The 13,844-nt window shown below is 42.1% G+C and overlaps 2 protein-coding genes across 3 annotated transcripts; both read right to left on the reverse strand.

Annotated features, from left to right (window-relative positions):
- Positions 1–389: 389 nt before the first annotated feature.
- On the reverse strand, positions 390–10,848 carry gpaa1 (glycosylphosphatidylinositol anchor attachment 1). Of its 2 annotated transcripts, none has more exons than XM_030775498.1 (13): positions 10,772–10,848; positions 9,854–9,994; positions 9,447–9,626; positions 9,223–9,334; positions 8,076–8,223; positions 7,691–7,792; positions 5,555–5,751; positions 3,800–3,996; positions 3,388–3,541; positions 3,184–3,255; positions 2,817–3,013; positions 2,233–2,403; positions 390–1,962 (listed from the first exon to the last, which is right to left on the reverse strand). In XM_030775498.1, the coding sequence occupies exons 2-13, from the start codon at positions 9,925–9,927 to the stop codon at positions 1,719–1,721; spliced, it is 1,848 nt and encodes a 615-aa protein (XP_030631358.1). In that variant the 5' UTR covers positions 9,928–9,994; positions 10,772–10,848; the 3' UTR covers positions 390–1,718. The 2 variants fall into 2 exon arrangements, with proteins under 2 accessions (XP_030631358.1, XP_030631359.1); XM_030775499.1 differs by having other exon boundaries at positions 9,854–9,991; positions 10,772–10,785.
- Positions 10,849–11,202: 354 nt separating this feature from the next.
- exosc4 (exosome component 4) lies at positions 11,203–13,539 on the reverse strand. Its single transcript, XM_030775429.1, has 3 exons — positions 13,326–13,539; positions 12,376–12,582; positions 11,203–12,013 (listed from the first exon to the last, which is right to left on the reverse strand). Exons 1-3 carry the CDS (start codon positions 13,494–13,496, stop codon positions 11,654–11,656), a joined length of 738 nt encoding a protein of 245 aa, XP_030631289.1. The 5' UTR covers positions 13,497–13,539; the 3' UTR covers positions 11,203–11,653.
- Between the last annotated feature and the right edge of the window lie 305 nt (positions 13,540–13,844).

The raw sequence follows: 13,844 nt of genomic DNA on the forward strand, positions 1-13,844 counted from the left end.
CTGTCAGGAATAAACAAACAGACCATAACGGATGCAAAATAAAAGGGATACAAAGCCTGCTCTCCTGTCATCTGACATCACTGACTGATCTTTAAGGCTCTGCTAAAACAGCCATCTGACATCACTGACTGATCTTTAAGGCTCTACTAAAACAGCCATCGGACAACACTGACTGATCTTTAAGGCTCTGCTAAAACAACCATCTGACATCACTGACTGATCTTTAAGGCTCTGCTAAAACAGCCATCTGACATCACTGACTGATCTTTAAGGCTCTGCTAAAACAGCCATCGGACAACACTGACTGATCTTTAAGGCTCTGCTAAAACAGCTATCTGACCACTCTAACACAGGAGGCTAGTTACTGTAGAGAGTCTTTTATTCATGTTTCAGGGTGATCTTACAGGACATCAGTGAAAGGAACACATGGTATTTAAAATAATAATAAAAAAACCCAGGGAGAAGTAGTTGACAAGGTTCCAGTTTCCACAGAGCGACAGCAGTCAGACAGGAACACAGCAGTGGGACGGGTTTGCATTTAAAGAGACAGTCTGAATTTACACAGGTTTCTTACCCATCACTGGTGACACCAGCACTAAAGTAAGCATGGAAAGTCATATTCCCATGGGATTTAGACCTGTGAAGCCTGGACCCTAATTTCACATGTAAAATTTCATTGGATGTGTAAAATAATTTTGGACTATCATTTCAGCAACTACTATACAACTCCTAATTCTCATTTTTAAAGACCATCTGAAGTTCTCTTGTGTACATTTGTAAGAACACAGAAAACATTAGGAATGTTAGGAAACCTAATTATAATTAGTGGAATTCTCAGCACGGCGTATTAATGAAGCGTAATTTCTCCTTTAGTTGGGAGTGTTTAATGCATAATAATGAAGTTGGACTTAGTTAGTCATGGATAAATGAAAGAGAGTGTTAATCAATCATCCAATACATTTATTAATCAAAAATGAATGCAAAACATATTTGTGCAGTCAATAGGAGTTGGAAAATGGAAACTCGCTTTTTTCTTTAATGTAAAATCCTCATTTTGTTCACTAATTTGTTCCAGAGGAAGAACATTAACAAATCACTGTCTTAACTTCATGTGTTCTTCCTCTGCATCACAGACATGATTGACTGACAAGCTTCTCAGCCAATCAGAGTTTTGACACACAATCTGTGTGACTCCCAGTTACAGACCGCTTCACACTCCCTATCACAACAGTGAACAGTTCCTTTGTTTAAGGTTTAAGATATACAAATTTCTCTTCGTATTTTGGTAGGCTATTTTTTGTTATTGAATTTCTCTGTATTACTTTATGAATTCATCCCTGATGTATAAACCAGTTTCAGGCTTAGCTGAGGCAGCTTAGCCCTGTCCATATCCAAGCCCCCAAAAGAGAATAAGATGAACATTCCAACTGAACATCAGAGATGAACACAAACACAAACCCTGCCAAAAAAAACACAGCCATTATTTCTGTCCTCTGTGCCCTGATAAGACCCCTCTGTACACCCAGACCTTGTAGATCTCCAAGGAGGATTTTAACTCCAGCCCCTTAAATCTATCCACTGCCATTCATCAAGCTGCCTCCAGCCCCGACAGGTGAGTTCTTCTGCCCCACAACAGCTGTTCTAAGATCAGTTTCTTAGGACTGGCACAAATTTGAGACAAGACAGCTGCCGTTCCAGAATCAGTGTCTAAAATTCCTCTACTTCCAGAAAAGAATGTTCCAGAACAGCAGCCAGCAGGGGTAGATGAGCAGTGCCAACAGCGGATAGACCAGAGAGCCATAGAGGGTGTGGTCGAGAATACCCTGAGAGATGACGGACAGAAAAATCATCCAACCCTCGATGAGAGAGACAGGGGCTTCCTGTAACTCCTGGTAGATGAAGATGCAGTAGAGCAGAGTGAAGCCAGGACTCAGCATCACCATGACGACGGCACTCAGAGCCCTAAAAGACAGAGAACCTGTCAGAGGCTCACACAATGACTGGACAACACAGAGAAACTTTTTTTTCTTTTTAGGATATTTATAAGAAATGGTGATGAGGAAAAAATCACTGAAAGATTGACATTTTTTGGATTTGAGAGAGCACTCCATTCTAATGTTCTGCTCCCTACAGTCATGGGCATAGCTTGTACACACTACACTGCTGATCAATTCAGCCTCATTTCAAATGCACATTAAACAAAGGAAAACCCTGTGTGTCTGTGTTTGTTACTTGGGCACGTGTGGAGTGACGAAGGCACCAATGGGAACCAGTGTGACGGCGAGGATAAAGCCAAGGGAGAAGTTAATCAGTGCTACGCAGCCCAGTAACACAGCCAAATACAACAGGGCCACCAGCTTCAACACCTTCCAGCCCTGCTCTGTCCCTTCACCTGACAGCAGCCTGAGAGAGAGAGACAGGGACGTTATCTTCAACAAAAACCTGGCAAAAACAGAGAGACTTGACACATCAAACAGACAGCTGACTGAGTTGCATGTCCAGCAGAAAACTGACTTGTATAGGGATCTGCTTAGATGACAACTGATTGGACCTGTAAGGCGGTGCAGCTAAGGCTAAGTGCTGCATGTCCCAGGAGAAAGCCAGCAAATTTTACTGACATTATTCGCTAAATTTGGACACTAGTAGAATTACTACTTTTATAGCTGTTATGCAACAAAAAGGGACCATTCCATGAACATGGTGTTGTGTGAGTGTGTGTGAATCTATGGGTGTGGGTGTGTGTGTACATATATATATGTGTGCGTGTGTGTGTATGTATATGTATTTGGTGTGTTTGTCTGAGACAGTGAGTATACTTGTGAGTGTTGTGTGGGAGGGCCAGGCCAGCAGTGTAGATAGCGATGGCAGTGAGTACGACAGCCTCAGTCTCAGACACAGGGAAGTGTTCCACGGCTGTTTCCTGTGAGCGGACAGGCAGAGTGTACAACGCCATGCCGGTCAGGTGACTGATCACCACCGGTGTCAGAACAGACAACATGCCCGGACCGGATGGCTAGAGAGATGGACACAGAGAGAGAACTCACACACTGGACAGACCAAGAAGGACCACTCTGTAATCAGCGTACAGCTGATGACTGACTAACAACGACTTATTGGTGGGTGAGCTAATTATTTATCTTATTCTTCACACGCCAATGAAAGCGGTTGGTGATTGAGACTGACCTGTTGGAATTCAGCAGGTCCATCTTCAGTTACAGGAGGTGGAGTCCCCAGCTGGACCCACAGATCCAAAGCCTGTGTTTTCATCAAGGTCACTAAGAAATTGACAATGACAATCTACGACACACGTGTATTTTACTCAACTGTTTTCATTTTTTGACGGAACAATAGTTTGCACATGCAGACACACACACACACAAAGGATACTCGGAGCAGTAGGATGACGGCCAGTAGGCCAAAGGCAGGCATGTAGTAGCCAATGGAGACAAAGCGAGAGAGTGATGGCATGAGATAGAAGAAGTAAGACTGGTGTAGACGCTCTAGGAGGTTATTCAGCTTACGGAACATTCCCTCAAGCAACCTGAGAGAGAGAGAGAGAGAGAGAGAGAGAGAGAGAGAGAAAGAGAGAGTGTGTGTAGCAGTAGTAGAAGATCTACTGTTTGAGATACAGATTTTGTTTGTATCATTCTGTTTGTACACTCCTGACACATCTGCTGTGTGCAGTGTCACACCCTGTATTCCTCGTTGGAGAAATCAGATGGACCACAACGCTTCATCTGACCCTTTGGACACCAGGACAGCTGAAATAAGAGCAGAGGGATTTGGGGAAGGGGCGTACCTGCCGATGGTGGTGGCATCGGTTTTATACTGCCGAAAACTGTTGATCCCACGAATAGTGGCTGCCTCGATGTGGTAGCGTAGGAAGAGACCGTGGTCGCCCCAGGGTCGCCCGCTGGCCTGTTTTAGAACCATGAGTGTCATGGTTTGAACTGCGTGGGTGTAACCCTCAGCTGTATCCCAGTCACTTCTCGGCAGCTGAAAACACAACAGGACAGATTTACTAACACTGACAGCCTTAACCAACACTGGCCTTTACTAACACCAACCTTTACCAACACTGGCCTTTACTAACACTAACCTTTACCCACACTAACTGTATAAAAGGCTCGGACATTTTTGGTTGACTGTTACTTTAATGTGCACGTCTCATGGCTGAAAGGGGATGACGTACATGCTTGCTAGTTTTTGGATTTCTGCTTGTGTAAAAGGGGAACGAGTACCTAGGTTCAGCGCGTACCACACTGTGATTTGGATTTACTTACCGCTGACGTTTAATCCTCCTTATTTCTTCTTTTAACTTAATATTCGATTGTAGAGTCAATGACCAAAAGTAAGTACTTCTTGTTTCGCTGTTATGTGGACACCATTTAGGGTATCGTCATTGTTTATGTAACCTGGTCAATGCTACCTACGCGAAGTTATAGTTTGTTTTTTTCTCAAAAGTAATATGCTCATCTGAATGTAACACTTAGCACCGTTTCTGTTAAAAGGAGTATAGTGATGTTTAACAATGTTCATGCCTCAATAAGTCCCAGAGGCTCATTTTCGTTTGTAATGTAGACATCCCTTTATTCATGTTTACAGTCACTTATGTCTTGTTGCTGCTAATGATGCTAGGGCTTAATTGTGATTTATTTGTTCTTTCAGACTGATTACAATACTGGATATTACCTTGTCTGGATACACACAATAAAACAATACAGTTTGGATAAGGAATTGCGTCTCCCTCCCTCATTCCAGTGTTCTGACAGACACACCATCATGTTTACTGTCAAACCCTAGACCAACTAGCTTGTTCTCACTACCTCATAAACACTAGCCTTTACCAACACTAGCCTTTACCAACACTAACAGCCTTTACTTAACACTGGCCTTTCCCAACACTAACAGCCTTTACTTAACACTGGCCTTTACCAACACTAAAAGCCTTTATTTAACACTGGCTTTACCAACACTAAAAGACTTTATTTAACACTGGCCTTTACCAACACAAAAAGCCTTTACTTAACACTGGCCTTTACCAACACTAAAAGCCTTTGTTTAACACTGGTCTCTACTAATACCAAGTATTTACTTAACACTGGCCTTTGCTGACACTAACATTTACCAACAGTGGTCTTTACTAACACTAACAGCCATTACTTAACACTGGTCTTTACCAACATTAACATTTACCAACACTGGCCTTCACCAACACTAGCTGCCTTTACTTAACGCTAACCTTTACCAAGACTGGCCTTGACCAACACTAGTGTTGTAACTCTATTTAAAATACAGATTTTACATCGACTGGAAATAAGGACTGTAGCCTACTGTGAATTCTTTCATGATGCCAAGGATTAGAGTGATATTACATTTGAAACACAAAGACAGGGAACAGAATGTAGTCTTGCTTCAGTTCATGTAAATTGAGATGCAAATAGCTGAACGAGCCTCATTAAATTTCTTAAAAAGGATGGTTGTTTGACATCATTAATAATTAGTTAAATCAATGAGAGAAAATAAAAAGGGTACAAAGGGAAGAGGGCTCTACCTTTCCTTGGATGGTACACAGCACTCCGATCTTCTGACAGAAAGCGCTGAAGAGGTTGGCCAGGTCCAGGTTCGGGAGTTGCCCGTTAAGACCTTCCAGAACCAGGTCCAGACTGGTGATGACATCACTGCTGAGCTCCAGGGACAGGGCAGCCTGAATGGACCCAGCTCGACCCTGCAGAGGTGTCCAGTCCATGCCTGACTCGAAGACAAGTACAATACAAAATCACACTTAATTACACGGCACTGCAGCATATACAGAAGAATGGTCATTTAGTTTATCTAATTCCATTTTTAAAGACAATGTGACCTAGTTGGCCGGTGAGGTTTTCACTGACAGATGTTCTTTCCAATATAAATTAAATGAATGTTGGTATGTTTTAAGAGTTGTGTAGTGCAGTCAAAAATACATATCAAACAAAATACAATCACAATTATGGACTGTTAATATCACATTCTTCCATTACTGCAACAATACTTATGGAAGAACAGTGTCTGTGTAAGTGTGGGTGAGGGAGAGAGAGAGAGAGAGAGAGAGAGAGAGAAAGAGAGAGAGAGAGAAAATAGAAGAAGAGGCAGAGAAATGGATATTGGTGAACAGATCAGGTTGGTGGACAGATCAGAAGACTAGGAGTGACCAGTAAGGAAATAAAGGAATAAAGGTTCTCTGCTACTCCAGTAAGGAAATGAAGGAATAAAGGTTCTCTGCTACTCCAGTAAGGAAATGAAGGAATAAATGTAACTCTGCTACTCCAGTAAGGAAATGAAGGAATAAAGGTTCTCTGCTACTCCAGTAAGGAAATGAAGGAAGAAAGGTTCTCTGCTACTCCAGTACGGAAATGAAGGAATAAAGGTTCTCTGCTACTCCAGTAAGGAAATGAAGGAATAAAGGTAACTCTGCTACTCCAGTAAGGAAATGAAGGAATAAATGTAACTCTGCTACTCCAGTAAGGAAATGAAGGAATAAAGGTTCTCTGCTACTCCAGTAAGGAAATGAAGGAATAAAGGTAACTCTGCTACTCCAGTAAGGAAATGAAGGAATAAATGTAACTCTGCTACTCCAGTAAGGAAATGAAGGAAGAAAGGTTCTCTGCTACTCCAGTACGGAAATGAAGGAATAAAGGTTCTCTGCTACTCCAGTAAGGAAATGAAGGAATAAATGTAACTCTGCTACTCCAGTAAGGAAATGAAGGAATAAAGGTTCTCTGCTACTCCAGTAAGGAAATGAAGGAATAAAGGTTCTCTGTTACTCCAGTAAGGAAATGAAGGAGTAAAGGTAACTCTGCTACTCCAGTAGTATTTGAGCAATTTTGTATTCTGTCTGAGTATCAACATATGAGCAGCTCTCTTTTTCTACATCTATAAACAGATGATATACTTTTTACTTCTGTACTACATTTTTGCTGACAATTGCCGTTTCATTTAGCATTCTTATTCATAGGCAAGTGTTTTTTAATTTACTTTTAATTTTTAATTTTTATCGTGTGTTGGATGACTGAATGTGTGCAGGAATACCACCACCTCAGTGTGTTACAAACATGTCTGTGGCATGACCTAACTGATGTGGATGTACACAAACAGGTGCAAGATCATGTGTAATTATGTGTCTTGCTAATAGGCCAAGCTACACTACTGACCCTGGCATGTACCCTTAACTACTAATGTGAAAGCATTAGCTGGCTTGAAACTCTGAGAGGGCAAAGCAGATGGCAGCAGAGAGCCAGTAAGCCACCAATACTACCAACACATCCATGGCCTTGTTTGAAAGAAATGTTTTCATTTGTTGGTGCATGAGATGGTTCATACAGGATAACATGCCTACACTGTTCACTGTTGGTGGTTCATACAGGATAACATGCCTACACTGTTCACTGTTGGGCTTGGAAATAAGGGCCCTAAAGAAGTGGCCATCAGATCTCAGGTCATGTTTTTGGTCCTGCTGTATTAATTGCATTGTGTTTATTTCAGCTTGTTCTTTTGAAAACTTGAGTGTATTAAAAGCCTGACTTAAAAGTCATTTTTAATGGGTGACTTGTCTCTAGTGACTAGTGTCTTTCTTTTACGGTTTGCATCTTTAACTCGAATGTAACATGTGAATACTTTTACCACATTGCCAAAGGCTGACAGTTTCTCTCACCAGTGATGTTGGTGTGATGGTAACCCTCGAGCCAGGCCTGCATTCCAATCAGGTCATGTTCATTCACCAGGAATATGACATCTTTAGCCCAGTAAATCTGACCTGACAACCGAGCACAAACACACCAGGTCAAACTAAACATCAGCACACACACACACTTACAAATGACCTACAGGCAAATTAACTCTATTTCACTATCTACATGTTACCACAAAAATTGTAGAAACAATCTCATGTGCTAGAAAAAAGACAGGACACTTCACTCTAAGCAGATGGTAGGTTTTATTACGCGAGTGTGTGAGAGCCTTGGGAGGCCATACAGACTGTGTGGGGTTAACCAGTGTGAAACAGGTGTGATAAAGAGAAAAAAAGAGTGTTCTCTCACTCCTGAAGTACTGGGCCAGGCCAAGTAGCAATCCCACGGCCTGGTTATCATTACTGCCTGGACTGCAGGGGGCACTAAAGACCAGAGCCTCTGTCCGCGGGGCACGGGGAGCCCGCAAGATCCCGTACACATTAGTGCCCTTCACCATCTGACAGAGAAAGAGAGAAAGAGAGAGAGATGGAGAGGGAGAGAGAGAGATGGAATTATGGCACTTGACAAAAATGTGAAATTTTGTGGTTTTGTGTGTTCTTCGTCATTGTGAGTGTTCTACGGCACAGATCCCTGTCAAGTGGGTGAAGAAACAAAGGCTAAATTCACACTACAGGTAAAAGTGAACAAATTCTGATTTGTAATCCCGTCTATGACACTAATGCGATACATGAAGAGCAGTGCATACAGCAAAAAATCTTTTCAGTTCTGATTAGGGCCACATCTAAAAAACTAATGACATGCTACGTGTATGTGATCTGAATGAGAACAGCTAACTTGGAAGGGTTCAAAGTTTAATGTGGTGCATATTTTCATATTTTCTGGTATTTTCATTACTTTTAACTCTATCATAACGCTGCATTATATATCTGTGGGGGAAAATAAATAAATAAATAAATATATACATATACATAGATACACACACACACACACACACACACACACATATATATATATATATATATATATATATATATATATATATATATATATATGTGTGTGTGTGTGTGTGATTTTTTTCTTTTTCTCTTTTTATTCCTAATCGAGCGATCATGATAGCCTTGAAATACGAATTGTCTTCTGCTATGATGGTGGCTTCCAACGTTAACACAGCTGACCGTTTGAAGACAGAGATCTGTTCACACTTAAATCTGATTTGGTCACTTTCAAAAAATAGTACAGTCATATGATGACATAAAAAATGGAGTTGCCTACTGTGTGAATTTAGTCTAAAAGTGAATAACTGTACAGGGTCAGTTTTAGCATATCAGCCAATGTAAAAATAATGCAGAAAATCATGTAATTTATCAGATGAATGGAAAGATGAAAGTGAATCTCATTTTTGACAACACACTGAATCTGAGCCAGTTGAAGGTCCTGGTGTGTCATTTAGTGTCTGCTATAGGATTATGTATAAAAAACACAAGAGCACACTCACATATCTCTCTTTGATCTCATCAGTGAAAGGCAAGGTGCGAGAAAAGCTCTGAGTAAACACTTCCAGACCTCTGGCCTGCATGGCCTTCGCCAACCAATCAACAGGCATCCCACTGGAGAGAGAGAGGGAGAGAAGATAGCTGATCTGTGCTGATCAGATTCAGCTCTCTCTATTGACAGAACCAAGCCTAAGTGTCTGCAGTGAGTCGTCTTGCCTCTACTTACTTTGCCTTCTTTTTGTGGACAGCAAACTCCCTGCCCATGGCCAAGGCTCTCTCCCCTGCTGGAAACCGCTCCTCAACCATGGTGGAGCCCATGGCATTTTCAGACATGTATGTTCGCAGTGTGAACGGCTCAAAGGCAAGTCCCATGAACCAGGCTATACCTGCCAAATAGCACACCAGACTACAAACCACACCGAAGAGAGGATATGGATACAGAATTAGAGATTGAACTTAGAACAGTTGCTTTGTTTTCTAAACATGGCTTTAATATTCACATATTTGAGTATATATATATATATATATATATATATATATATATATATATATATATATATATATATGTGTGTGTGTGTGTGTGTGTGTGTGTGTACATACTCATTGATATTTTGTTTAATTTTTCCACGTTACCAGATAGGCGTGTTCAGCCGGGTAAGGAGGTTGATCAGTGCCTTCCTTCGGTTCGGGTCAGATAACAGACCCATGCTGTCTTTGATACCCACTTCTCCGTACTGGGGCAAAACACGGGCTTTTGCACAAGGCGACTCACTACTGCGGGGGTGCAGGTTAATGTTAGTGCATTACACCGTCGTGAATCTGTCTAATTTAAAACTTAAGTTTCAACCGGGCAAACCTTGGTCAGTCCTTTTGTTCAACCCTAATCGCTTAGAGCTGTAGTCGCATACGAATACAGCCATGTGTAATTAATACCATGTTACTCAACATATATCAAAGTCAAAATACCGTTAAAATATGGCAAAAAACCAATTTATTCTCTAGGTTTCCAAGTTATTACAAAGGCACCGCATGTGAGTTAAACGCATTCATAAATGATACTACTATGTGACACAGGTGAGCTGGAAACAGGTCATGCTCTGAACCAAGATTTACACTTCACATTCCTCCCTAAGATGCGTTTCAACGCTTAGACTCACTTTGGGGAAAGCATATACTAGTAAAGGACGATCACAGATGTACAAGGGAGGAGCTAGAAAAATCTGTCAATAATTTTGACAAGCACGGTATTGTTAACCAAACCTTAAACCACAAAAGTAGCCCGTTGCAGGTGAATTAAGCGACCGAATATAACCGAAAACAGGACTGATGTCGCTGTCACAGGTTCATTGATTTTCCAGTTTTTAACCGAATGAGAAAGGTCATCGCTTCCTGCTCAGTATCTACTGCATGGCTTCATTATGTACGGAGACATCGGCACCTCCAGTTACACACTAAATGATTTTTGCTCCTAAATTCTGAACTACGTGCAATTACCTTACATTTCTGGAAGAACTCTTTAGAGTCTTTGATTTACGAGTATACATTTCTTACCTCGGAGGAATGATCAATACAGCTACACCCTACAATGTGCAAGGTGCAGGGGAATTATGTCCTCCTTGTTTCCCCCCGGAGAGAAAATGCTGTGGAGCAGCTTCCTTCGAAACATAACCACAATGTGCGGCTTCAGTGAACAAATGAATTTGCTGCCGCCTTCTGGTTGGGATGTATGAGTCCTACGTTAGCACCTTTGACGTGCCTCTCTAACTTTGTTCTGTGCCTTGTTAAGTTTGAAACCGTTTTCTCTGGTTTCCAACAAAGATGATTGGTGTAAGGTATTTATTTTCACTCAGTCTGTGCAAACAACAAGGCTGAATGGAAAATAGAAGTGTTTTTCCTTCCTGACCTTCACAAAACTTTAGCACAGCACATTTTATGAGTTTTCAAATCTTTATGGAAGAGCCAGGGAAAAACAGGACAAAACAGTATTTTGAACAATATTCTGAACAATTTATAAAGTAAAATACAAAATCTATATGAAAAAGAGAGAGAAAGAAAAAAGCATCTGACCACACTGACCTCCAACGCTGTTGCTTTAATCCAGCTGCTGTGACCTGCCTTACATTTACTCCTGTAAATCTGGTCTTTCCTAAACAGCCAGTGAACGCTTTGTGTGCTGGGAGCAAGGATAATCTCAGAAAAGATTCATACTACCATCTAAGTCATTGTTTTGCACACAGAAGCACTTTACAAAGATAAAAAAGCAAACAAAAACAAAAAACTGGTATACCAAGTCCATCTAGCCTACTCAGCCCTCTCCAGGACTTTTTCACAGACAATAAGACAGAGAGAGAAAGTCTTGTCCAAAGAGTGTGCAGGAGATTGAACATGCTCAGGTGATCAGATCCAGTACGCCTCCCACGGTCTCCGTTCTCCTCAGTCCCGTGTGAGCACCGACACCTCCTGGAGGTGTTGCCTGACCACTCCGTCCAGCACCTTGCTCAGACCCCTGCATGCCTCTGCAGCCGCCTCCATCAGCATGTCCAGGTGGTCCTGGTGCAGACGGGCATCCATCTGAACCAGGGCGATGTGCCTGCTGCGAGGTAGCAGCGCCAGGGCTAATGTTGTACCCCCGCCACTCTCCTCAGCATGGCACAGGTCAGCCAGGGGTGTGTCCTCCACAAAACCTGCGGTGCATGCACACACATAGTCACGCATGGGGATGCCAGCGTCGACCAGGGCCAAGGTGGCGGCGTTTACACAGGCACTATAATTCCCACCGTCCGACTGCAGGATCTAACAGGGGAACAGCAACAGTTTGGGGGTTTAATGGACAAGCAGTCAGCCTGAATTTCTCAGCTGTTTGGGGAGGAGGACTACTCTGTACTGCCAGAAGATATTTCAGCTCTTTGTGTCTGAATGAACAACTGGTCTGCCTGTCTGTGTGCAGTCATACTTCTTTCCATTACTTATGAACATGGTGATGATCAACAGCTGATTAATTAAAGCACTTGTACCAGTTTTAAGGATGTTAACTTCTCCCTGCGTGGCTGAACTGAGGAAAGAGCGCTTTAGTTAGACAGACCACTGGACCAGAGCATAAGAACACTTTTTAGCCCTAAGAGCTACGTCTCTTGGCTAAGAGCACTGTAATTTACCTTGACGTAAATGTCGATCTGTGAACGCGGGTAGAGCTGAGTGAGAACAGCAGCTTCGAAAGTTTGCTTTAAGTGAAGACTCATCTCACTCGACTTGCGGTCCCCGTGGGGTCGTCTTTTCCTCTCCGCTGTGCTGAATGTAGCCATGCTGTACTGACAGTTGATGACAGCCCGGTCATGCATAGTTCGGCTGCGCGAGCCTCGAACCTGAACAGGAAAAGAATGAAAAAAAAAAATCATATAGCCACAGCCTGTGATAAAAAAAAAAAAAAAAAAATTGACAAGCGACACAAAAAAAAACAAAAAAAAAAACATGGAAGCAACAACAACGACAAAACTAGAGTAGTAGTGGTGTACACTGCACTGAATGCAGCAAACGAAATAGCGCAAGCGAACAAACGTTACTGCAGTTTAAAAGCAGTTAAGTTCACACACTGTAGTACCGCTAAAATATTAAAATACAACCCATGCTAGAAAAGACATCTTTAACGGTTCAAATGACCTGCTCAAATTGTGTACCTGTAATCTCACTGACTTTAACCAAAACAACCCGCTTCAAGTGACCACTATTTGCTCACAAATTTTTTTGTTCCTTAAAATCAGGATTACCTAGTAGAACCACACCGAATTTGCTCACCTACAGCACAGCTCTGACGGCCAACTTCCAATGTTTTTCCCGCTGCAGGTGTTTGGCAGCATGCGTATACATGAGACAACTACAAATCAGTAATTCAACCTGGTTAGATCATTCTACAACTCCTCTCTGACCTATAATCAACTGAATTGCAAGTGCAACGCACTAGCTCCTCGACACAAACCACAGAAGAGATGTGTTCGCTCTAGGGCACTCGAAATGGCTACATGTGAAAAAGTAGCGTTAATGTTTACTGAGAAATAGAGAGTACTGGGACTCACGCGTGCTTCCAGTCAAACCTCGGTTTTGTACTTACCTCATGAGGGCCATACACTACTGCAAGCGCTTTCGTATTGCCTTGTTCGATGTAAGCGGATCCATCGGCTTGGGCAAATACACCCATACGGGCCTGTACTTTGCGGAGCTCCGACGCTTTCCTTCCATCCAGCCGATATCCCTGGTCCGACAGCAACTCAACACCTGCCATGTTTAATACAAAACAGTTGAAAGATCCTTCCAGCTAAGGTTCCTTGCAGAAAAACTCTCCCACACACGTGCGTCACTAGACTCAACAAGGTACGGAACGTCACTTAGTCCATACTTCATGGGTCAAACGCTTCTTTCAGCAAAATGAGCCATGTAAGAGCCATCCGGAGAGTGAGCTTCTTACACGCAAAGATGGGATGAAACTCATTCAAAACTATTAAAATTTTCAAAAGACCCATGTTTGGCATCTCATTTGAGTACATTATTTAAAAGGTAAGGATTTGGAAAAACTAAGCAAAATTTCAAATTTTAAAAATCAAACCGTCGTGATGGACGTCTCCAGCATTTA

This window comes from Chanos chanos, chromosome 5 (assembly GCF_902362185.1).
Source record: "Chanos chanos chromosome 5, fChaCha1.1, whole genome shotgun sequence".
NCBI classification, from domain to species: domain Eukaryota; kingdom Metazoa; phylum Chordata; class Actinopteri; order Gonorynchiformes; family Chanidae; genus Chanos; species Chanos chanos.